The sequence below is a fragment of the Octopus bimaculoides genome, chromosome 3 (genome assembly GCF_001194135.2).
Source record: "Octopus bimaculoides isolate UCB-OBI-ISO-001 chromosome 3, ASM119413v2, whole genome shotgun sequence".
Lineage (NCBI taxonomy): Eukaryota > Metazoa > Mollusca > Cephalopoda > Octopoda > Octopodidae > Octopus > Octopus bimaculoides.
Window position 1 is genome coordinate 161,376,740 of NC_068983.1, and position 10,343 is coordinate 161,387,082.

General features: G+C 36.2%; 1 protein-coding gene across 2 annotated transcripts in view; it reads right to left on the bottom strand.

Annotated features, from left to right (window-relative positions):
• Positions 1 to 10,343, bottom strand: part of LOC106872469 (conserved oligomeric Golgi complex subunit 3) — a 54,214-nt gene that overhangs the window by 34,419 nt on the left and 9,452 nt on the right. For both annotated transcript variants that reach the window (XM_014919479.2, XM_014919477.2), the window contains exons 6-10: positions 9,928 to 10,020; positions 7,597 to 7,725; positions 4,432 to 4,550; positions 1,737 to 1,863; positions 513 to 604 (exon numbers count right to left, since the gene is read on the bottom strand). In XM_014919479.2, coding sequence (XP_014774965.1) covers positions 513 to 604; positions 1,737 to 1,863; positions 4,432 to 4,550; positions 7,597 to 7,725; positions 9,928 to 10,020 — 560 coding nt within the window. The remainder of the gene's footprint in view (positions 1 to 512; positions 605 to 1,736; positions 1,864 to 4,431; positions 4,551 to 7,596; positions 7,726 to 9,927; positions 10,021 to 10,343) is intronic.

Sequence of the window (10,343 nt, forward strand, 5' to 3'; positions counted from 1 at the left end):
CATGGAAAGCGGACGTTAAACGATGATGATGATGATGATGATGATCTCCATTTTTATTTGGGATTGTGAGGCAAGTTATGGAGACAGTATCAAATAGTTATTTCTAATTAGTTTTTCATTTTAAAAATGGTAGTTTAAAATCATAAAAAATAATTGCCTGTTAAAAACAGATGGAATAATTACCTCCTATATTTGTTAACTATATCATACTGTACTTGCCACAAATGGCCATACAGCAGACATTTTGTTGAAAGCATAAAACAATAAAATTCAAAAACTTTCTTATTGTTTTTAAAGTGGGGAATATAGATTACAAGTCTTAAATTTTGGGACAGTATTATCACAATATACATGGTTAGATATTCTATTCAATGCTTCTGTTGATAAGCTGGCTATCTTCATAGTATAAAGATAATTAAGTGCAAGAGACAGTGGCTAACCATTAATATAAAAACTTTACATTCACAATCTTAAGAATAATGTATGATATCGTAATCTACCAGTTTACTTACTCAAGTAATGGTGATGGTTTTGAGAAAAAATTGAAATAAAGTTGGCTTTCATCTTCACACACGTGCACCATAAAAACACAACCACTGCGCATCTGTTGGAGACAAATGGAAGCAAAGTCAGTTCTCTTAATTACAAAAGAAAATCTAATGAAATATGTATTGAAACGAGTTTATGTAAAACATCAGCTTACATAGAATAATAACCTGAAAAAGAAAAAGCACAAATTAGTTGGTATGAAGTAGATGAACTAGCACAAGGGTTCCCAACTTGGGGTACCTACACATTTTGGGGGCATGAGATAGTATTTTAATGAGTGTGACAAAGTATATATTTTATTAAAATTACTTCCCAAAATAAAATTATTATCTAACTCTTATAAATAACATTATTCTATGAAGCATATCAAAAACTGAAGTTTTACATAATTAGGTACATTCTATATATGTGGAGTTAATCCTGATGAGATTATGACCCCCAAACTGTGTTCTCATTACACAAGCAATGACATATTTGTGAGTATACATATTCTAGCCATCCGGTTGCACCAGTCCTCAGTCAAATCGTCTAACCCATGCTAGCATGGAAAGCGGACGTTAAACGATGATGATGATTTCTCCTTTGTCAATCAAGACAAAATTTAGAAATCACCTGGATTTACAAGCAGACCTGCAGATCACAATCAACAAGAGAGCTCCATATTTTGATAGTCATATAATGAATGAACAGTAGGAACAAACAAGCCATTGATTTTTATATTCACAATGGTGATTGATTTCACTGTCTAAAGTTTTTCCTGACTGCTCGTTTTACAGTTGCATATTATGCACCATGTCAAAATTTTATCTTTTTCAGTTCGCTTTGTTCATCCACAGTAGTTTATCTCCTGTCTTTTATTTGTTACAGTCATTGTAGTCCAATGACTGAAAACAAGTAAGAGATAAAACAAAAGGCATGATATTTCAGGCCTTTTGCAGCAAAAGCGTTAACAACATAAATGAAATGAAACAGCTACAGATAGAAATCAAAACCAGGTTAGGGAATCAGTTCACTGGAAATTACCCAACTTTACTCGTTCATAAGTCTGAAAAGAAGAAAGAAATCTAAAAATTGAAATAATGTAGAAGGGATTCAGCTTGGTATTAGAATAAAAGTCATACAACAGAATCTAGTTGGATAGAACAACTCAATTTCAAATGTTAAGTAAGGAAAAGAATAGCACATACCAAAGCGCAATGGTCTCGTTGATATCGTGCAGCAAGATCAGCAATTGTAGACTCAACACTAGGCCCAAGAAGTAGTTCTCGTTGGGAGAAATAGCACTGGTGACAATCATTTAAGATCTGAGCATACCTACAGCATAAAATTAATCACAGAGATGTTGTTATAATTTCATAAATATTAAGTGAGCAATAGCAATGAATAGACAATATAATAGAAGGGAATTATTATAAACTTTAGTAAATAAGACGACTGATTTGAAAGAATTACTGCTAAAAGTAGGCAAACTTTCACTACAGCATATAGGAAAGTGGGTTATACATCATTAGATGTATACCTGACTTTCCTATATAAAATTAAGAATATAACGGAACGCTGAACTCCAGACTATCAACATAACAATTATTTATTTTAAGGTGGTTAATATATACATCATTAGTTCTTGTTAGTTGAGACGTCTTCTGTGTGTGTGAGCATGGTTGTTGGGATGTTGGTATGTAGATGTGAGCAAGCTGTCTAGCGTAAGTTCGAAAGATGGAGAGAGACAGCTAAACACGTCCTTGCTCAATCTCTGGCCAGCAAGAAAGAGACAGAATGAAGCGGGAAAGCTTGGTTGTTGAATTCCACGCATGCGTGAGACTACGCATGCGCACAGCGTTACTACAAGCTATCAACTAAAGCATATGCTCAGACATGTGAAACTGAAGAGATCTGAGACAGAAGAATTATGAGGGATTAAAATATACGATGGTGTCTTAAAATAAACACTTCCAAGGAGGAAAAGAATGGCTATAGAGAGATTTTTGAACAACAGTAACATTATAATACTTTCTGGAGTTAAGAGTAGTCCAAATGTAATCATGGTTACAGGGCTTTCAAGAAAAAGCAACCAAATCTCTCTCAAACCACACCCTACCATCTTAAAATGGGAAGGACACATGAGATAAAGCAGCCCTTGAAATATTGTTCATTAAGAGAAACAGTATGGTCACAATAGGAACACTTTCCATCATAGGTTTGCTTAGTTGGGACTGACATGGATATGAACAACAACTTTCTAAAACCAAATCACTAAAGGAAATATAATTCAGGAAGGTTTTTTCGTTATGCAAAAAAAAAGGGTTTGGTTTTTGATTATCGTCCATACCAGAACATAACTTGTTTATCAAATGTTTGCAATAATAACAAAAAATATGAGTTAAGTAAGCTAAGGATAGAAAGGTCAAGAGCATAACAAATATTTTCCTTCCTAGCAGGTGAAGAGGATCGAGTGAAACATGGCTTGTTAGACATGAAATTTTTATTTACAAGAAAGGTCAAGTTCTTGTAAAACCGAAAAAGCAACTATGATAGTTACCAATGTCATAGGTCCAAATAAGAAGGAAGGATAAAGAGAACAGTAGCATGACATGGGAAAGCAAAGATAGACAAAGTAAGAGTTGGGGTCAAAATAGTTAGATAAGGCGTAGTAACATTGTAACTCACTGATGTGAGAGTGTATGACTGAGATGCATGGAGATAAGCAATATTAGTACTAGAAATGGTAACATAAGAAAACAGATATAATAACATTGATAGTGGCATTTCAAGAAAATCATAAATTTAACCCTTAAACATTCAGATTACTCTGTCAAATATAATGCTAATTTATTCACATTGTTTTGAATTAATCAAGCATTATCTCATTGCTGTGAGATTTTGATGTTGTGATTTGTTTATTTTTACAATGACATTGTAGCGTGGGTGTGAGATGTTGGATCTGGCCAGTTTGAACACAAAAGAGGCAGAATATTTTGGCCGGGTATGGCTGGTTTAAATGCTAAAGGGTTAAAGAGTTATCCCAATTTGTACTACGACAAAAAATGAATGTCAAAAAATACCATCTAATATCAAAATATTCCGTATGTGTATTTCGTGTGCAAGATTCTTGATGTGGATACGTGTTGAAAGAAATACAATTAAACCTTGGGAGAGGCATTATGCCTATAATAAACACACGTACTGGTTCAGTCCTTTATTAATTTATAAACAGTATATAGTTTTTTGTTAAATAATTTCATTGCACTCTTGCAATCTCTTCAGTAACTTGTCTCTCCACTTCCATTTATTTTGAATCTATAGTTTATCTTTTATTAATATTTAGCAGAATATTTAGCTTCATGCATTAGCACTAATTTAACTTAACACTTTTGACTACTAACACATGAAATTCTTGGCCCTTGAGTCACTATTGCTTTTACCACACACACACACACACACACACATATGCATGCACACACTTATTTTGAGTACTGGCTTTCCTGTTAACATTACCAAATGTAATTAAACCTTGGGAGAGGCATTATGCCGGTAATAAACACACACACTGGTTCAGTCCTTTATTAATTTATAAACAGTATACAGTTTTTTGTTAAATAATTCCATTGCACTCTTGCAATCTCTTCAGTAACTTGTCTCTCCACTTCCATTTATTTTATAAATTAATAAAGGACTGAACCAGTGCGTGTGTTTATTACCGGTATAATGCCTCTCCCAAGGTTTAATTGTATCAAAATATTCAATTTTATTAATTAGTAAACAACTTCATGTTGTGCATGTTGACTGCGTCTGTCCTTATTTTTTTCCTTCATTAAAATTATCAAAATTAAGAACAAAAGAAACACATTTGAATATATACACCAAAAAGAAATGTTTACTAACTCTACAGATTTATTAGTTCTTTGTTCCAGTTGCTCCATCAAAGCATGAACTCGGGGTGCATTTGTGCGGAATTTCCCATAAAAGAGTGTAAATGCATCATCACCTGCATTCGGTGTATCCTAGAACAGAAAATAACATTGGTATAATTGTATTAAAGTACTACTGAGAAAATAGGTCAATTTAGTTTCAGTTTATTTAATGACACAGATTAAACTAAAGTTGAAATCCATTAAGAACACTTCAAATATTATTATTATTATTATTATTATTATTATTATTATTATTATTATTATTATGATTACTGGCAACCCCGTCGAGCTTGCTTGGTGAGGAGGGTCATTGTTGGACACCCTGCAGGACGAAGAATAAGACCCGTGAAAGGGCAGAAGAACTACTGTGTAGTCAATGGCCAATTCAACAAGTACCGTGTCGCGGTGAAGTGCCTGTGTGCTCCATTGGCCCGGAGAGCTATGCTGGAGGGAGAGGAATCTTCAGGCAGGTCTTACCAGGCCAGACAGGTCGAAGGGTAGGAGACAGACAAAACATAAATGGCAATAAATCGAAGCGTCGGCAGCAGGGCGTGGACTTAGTTATCGGCAGGACCTAACAGATCAGATTCCTGGCTTTGAACTAGTAGGATGTCATGCAGAAGAACTTGAATACAAGACAATGGATGAGACCCTAATATTCCTAGTTAAATAGAAACTGTGGGACCACATGGAGCAGTGCCCTGTGACTCCTATAGTATGCACAACCGAAACCCCTATAGGGGCGTCCCAGATGAGATGAGATACTATATTTTAAAAGGATTAATGGAACTCTTCACAAAGGTAAATAGACAAGACGAAGAGTGCAATGCAATAGCAATAGATATTTCGAAAAATCATTCAACCAATAAAATATCTATTTCTATCCATATCAGGACAATTACCCTACTAGGACTATATTCCCCTCCCCACAGGACAATTCCCTCTGACAATTACCCCACTCGGTTAATTACTCCCTGTCCAATATATTAAGAAGTTTTAAATCATCATCTGTTGTTCTTGGGGATAATTGTCAGAGGGTGGGGTATTGTCCATGGGAGGTATTGCTGGTCTTGTGCCAAAACTTGAAACCATTATTATTATTATTATTATTATTATTTTTATTATTATTATTATTATTATTATTATTATTATTATTATTATTATTGAGTGAGTAAGCAGTGTTGCCATCTAAGTGACACAGGGGTATAAATATACAAAGCCCAATATACCCATGATGACTACCCATCTGACAAGAGTAGACCAGGCACATCCATCACAACCATATGTGCACAACATGGTGATCCCATATCAAGATAAACAGTGCAAGATCTTGCAGGTGGGGCTCAGTATTTTCTTCAGGTTGAGTAGCCCATCTTGCTCAAAAGTTCTCTCAAGAATGGTTGTTAAAGGATATTGAATGAAACACCCATGATTCCTGGGGTGAATTACTCAAACCCCAAAGAATTCCTTTCAACACATGTCTATGATGCTTCCTCACTACTCCTGCTTCTAATCAGAGATGCACATATCATCAGCTACTAAAGAACATGCTCAACTGGTTAAGGTCAAGCAACTGACAAGCAAATCTGAGGTATTGAGCAGAATATTTGCTGCAGCTCATTTTTTACACCAAGACAAAGAATGTGCATGACACTTCTAATCAGTTAAGTTCAGAAGCCATGAGAACCACTGCTTGGTACTGCATCAGGGCATTTATTATTATTACTGTTAAAATGCTATCAGGGCCAACTTTGCCTTTCATCCCTTTGGGATCGATAAAGTAAGTACCAATAGAACACCGGGGTCAATGTAATCAACTATTCCCTTCCACAAAAATTTCAGGCCTTGTGCTAATAGTAGAAAGGATTATTATTACTATTATTATTATGATATGGTGGACCCGTTTGAAAGGGCTAAAGACAGACACTTTCCTCTTTGGCCAAGGCCTCATCAACTTTTTCAAGTTCCATTTGAAAAGGAAGATGAGAGTAGAGAGGGAAGTGCTGTCTCATAGCAAATTCGTTGAAAGATGGGTGACTGTTGGAAGAATGGCCAGTATAAACGGACCAATTCTGAGAATACACCTGTAGAAAAAAAGAAAGGTAATGTAAAAGGAGAAAGGGCTCTATACCCCTTTCTTATTTTTTCTGACCAGGCTCCCGTGGTTTTATGGGTTTTTCCACGTGTAACCTTTCCTTTTTCGAAGCGCCTCCCCCTTTGGGAGTTCTACTTATTTATTTATCTATTTATTTATCTATTTATTCATCATATCCTTCTCCGTTTTCTTCCTCTGTTTAGACGAACTTTCCTACCTTTTCGGACAAAACCTTTTGTAACCTTCGTCCTGTCTTTGTCCTTACATGTTTTTAATTGATATTAGCTCTTGTGGCCAATAAAACGAATTAATTATTATTATTATTATTATTATTATTATTATTATTATTAACAATAGCAATTTAATATATTATATATGATTGGAATTTGAAATTTGAAATCTGAAATCGAAATCGAACTGAATCCGATGACTGGCACCCATGCCAACCTCTCCATCATTGGACACTACACTCTGCTTGCGAAGACCTGTTGGGGCAAGTGAAATCAAAATCGTAATTGAACCATACTCGATGACTGGCACCTGCGCCAGTGGAGCACTAACAGCACTGTCCGAGCGTGTTCATTGCCAGAGCAGCTGTCTGGCTTCCGTGTTAGTGGCCTGTAAATAGCACCATTTGAGCGTAATTGTTACCAGCGTTGCCTTCTAGCACTTGTGCTGGTGGCATGTAAGAAAATCATTCGAGCAAGGTCATTGCCAATGGTGCTGGACTGGCTCCCGTGCAGGTGGCACGTAAAAAACACCTTTTTGTGCGTGGCCTTTGCCAGTACCGTGTGACTGGCCCTCACGCTGGTCACACGTAAAAAGCACTCACTACACTCTTGGAGTGGTTGGCGTTAGGAAGGGCATCCAGCTGTAGAAACTCTGCCAGATCAGATTGGAGCCTGGTGCAGCCTTCTGGCTTGCCAGTCCTCAGTCAAATCGTCCAACCCATGCTAGCATGGAAAGCGGACGTTAAACGATGATGATGATGATGATGATGATGATTAAACAATATCAACAGAAAGAGTTCAATATGCTCACCTTTTTAGGTAAAACTTGCTGTGTCGCATTTTGCAGGACTGTGATCACATGGCTTTTTATGAGGGTCAGCGCTCGGGACAAACATTGCTTGAATCGTGCCAAATACACTTGAGATTCTCGGTAACGAGACTGGAAAGATATTTTGTAAAATAAGTAATAATCAAAACCACAACAGATCAATAGGTATAAAAATGGAGTTATAATTCAGACATTTATGCTTAAATTTAGCAAAATAAAATAAATATTTGATCCTTTAGCACTCAGATTATCCTGTCATATGCAATGATAATTTATTCACATAATCTTGAATTAATTATACATTATCCCATAGCTTTGAGATTTCAGTGATGTGAGACCTTGCTGGTAATGGTGCCATGTGAAAAGCACCCAGTCCAATCTGTAGAGTGGTTGGCATTAGGAAGAGGATCCGGCCATAAAAACCATGCCAAAAACAGACAGTAGAATGTAGTGCAGTTTTCTGGCTTCCCAGCTCTTGACAAGCCACCCAAGCCACACCAGCATGGAAAACAGGTAGAATATTTGGGCCGGATATGGTCAGTATTAATGCTAAAGTGTTAAACAACAGAAGAGATATATAAAAAATGAAAACATTTTCCACAGTTTACATTTCATTAATAACAATTTTCACTATTACCATTATCACCTTAACCATTTAGCATTTAAACTAGCCGTATCTGGCATGAATATTCTACTTGCTTTATGTTCAGACTGTCCAAATCCAGCCCCTCACACCAACCCTATATTATTATTATTATTATTATTATTATTATTATTATTATTGTTCAGTAGTTTTATTTTTATAACGTGCTTTCACTTCACTACCGAGCGCAGCTCTGTGTGCTTTGGGTATGTGCTGTGGTTTGCTGTGGTGCTCTTATAGTTACTGTATTGAAAGTGTTTTGCGTAGGATGTGTGCAGTACCCAGTAGTGCAATTTTCTGTATGTTATATATATTTGTAAGTCCTGGTGTTTTTGTTATGTATTTGTCTGAATATTTTCTTATTATACCTAAGGCACCTACTATGATAGGAATTGTTTCTGTTTTTAGATTCCACATTCGAGTTACCTCTATTTCCAGGTCTTTGGATTTTGAAAGTTATTCCATTTCTTTTAAGGAAACGTTGTCATCTGCTGGTATTGATACATCAATTAGAAAGCATTTTTTTTCTTCATGATCTTTGACAACTATATCTGGTCTATTTGCCTTAGTTTCTCTATCTGTGTGTATTGGCATATCCCAGAGTATGGTTGCTTTCGCGTTTTCTGTGACCTTTTATTATTATTATTATTATTATTATTGTTATTATTATAATCCTCCTCCTTCTCCTCCTTCAGTGCTTTAAATCTGGATTTTGTCCCTGTTAACAGGGGTGGCCGCCATCTTGCCCAGTTTTGGGCATCCTCTTGTTTCAATCTCTTCCTCCACTTGTCCCCTCCACCTTTTCCTCGGTCTACCTTGATTTTGCACTCCATTAACCTCAAACACAATCTCCCTCCTCAGAACATGCCCATACCACTTCACTCCATTCGCCCTTGCCAACCATTCCACTGATTCCTCCAACCCCAGCATCCCCATCAAATCCTCAGTCCTCCTCTTATCAAACAGCCTCACCCCACACATTTCTCTCACCATTGCTCTCTCAAAAATTGCCATCTCTGTCTCCTTCAAACGCCATGTCTCACCCCCATACAGCATTGCAACTCTCCCACAACTCTTATAGACCCTTCCTTTCATCTTTAATGAGAACCTTTTCACATATAACAATGCTCCACATTCCCTGAACTCCACTCAGCCAAGTCTCACTCTTGCAGTCACAGCTGCTTCACACCCACCCTACCTCTCAAATAACAAAATCCCCCCACCGTTTCCACCTCATCACATAGCATTTCCATTGGTTCATCATTTAACATCCGTTTTCCATACTGACACGAGGAGTATTGTTTGACAGGAGCTATCTAACTGCAGAGCTGCCCAGACTCCATTGTCTGTTTTGGGATGGTTTCTACAGCTGGATGCCCTTCATTCACAAATTAAACAATCACATCAACGAAATCTCAAAGCTACGAAATAATACATGATTAATTCAAAGCAACTTGAATAAATAAGTATTGTGTTTGACAGAGGAATCTGAATGCTAAATATATGTAAAAATATATGTTATTTTAAGCAAATATTTATGTATAAATTTCATAAGAGTTTATAAGGGGGTCCCTAAGGTAAAGCCTGAAATATAAAGGGGTCCGCAAGTTAAAAAGTTTGAAAACCCCTGCTCTAGGCAATGTATGCTCAAAAATAAGTTAAGTACTCACATTACTCGCAATATATAAAATGCATTCATCCAGCCGTGCCAACATGTGTACAAAGGAGTCATTGGTGACAGTAAAAAGTGGGGAACCAAGTTTCTGAAAAGAAATCAACAAGAAATAAGCTTCACATTATGGAATTCCATATCATGGCAAGATTTTCAGGAATGCGATGCTTCTGTAATACGAGGGTTTGTATGTATGTGTGTGTGTATAATTTTTAAGGGTAACTTTATCACAGTGTAAAAAGTGCTTACAAGGGAGATAAATCTTATACGAATAATAAAATTTGTCTTGTCCCTCCATCCATCCATAAATACATATTTATACATAGATCACAGATGAAATTTCTTCATTGAAAATTAAAAAAAAAACTTTTCTGCTTCCAAGTCACATTCAATTATAAGTGACTGTTGATTGAC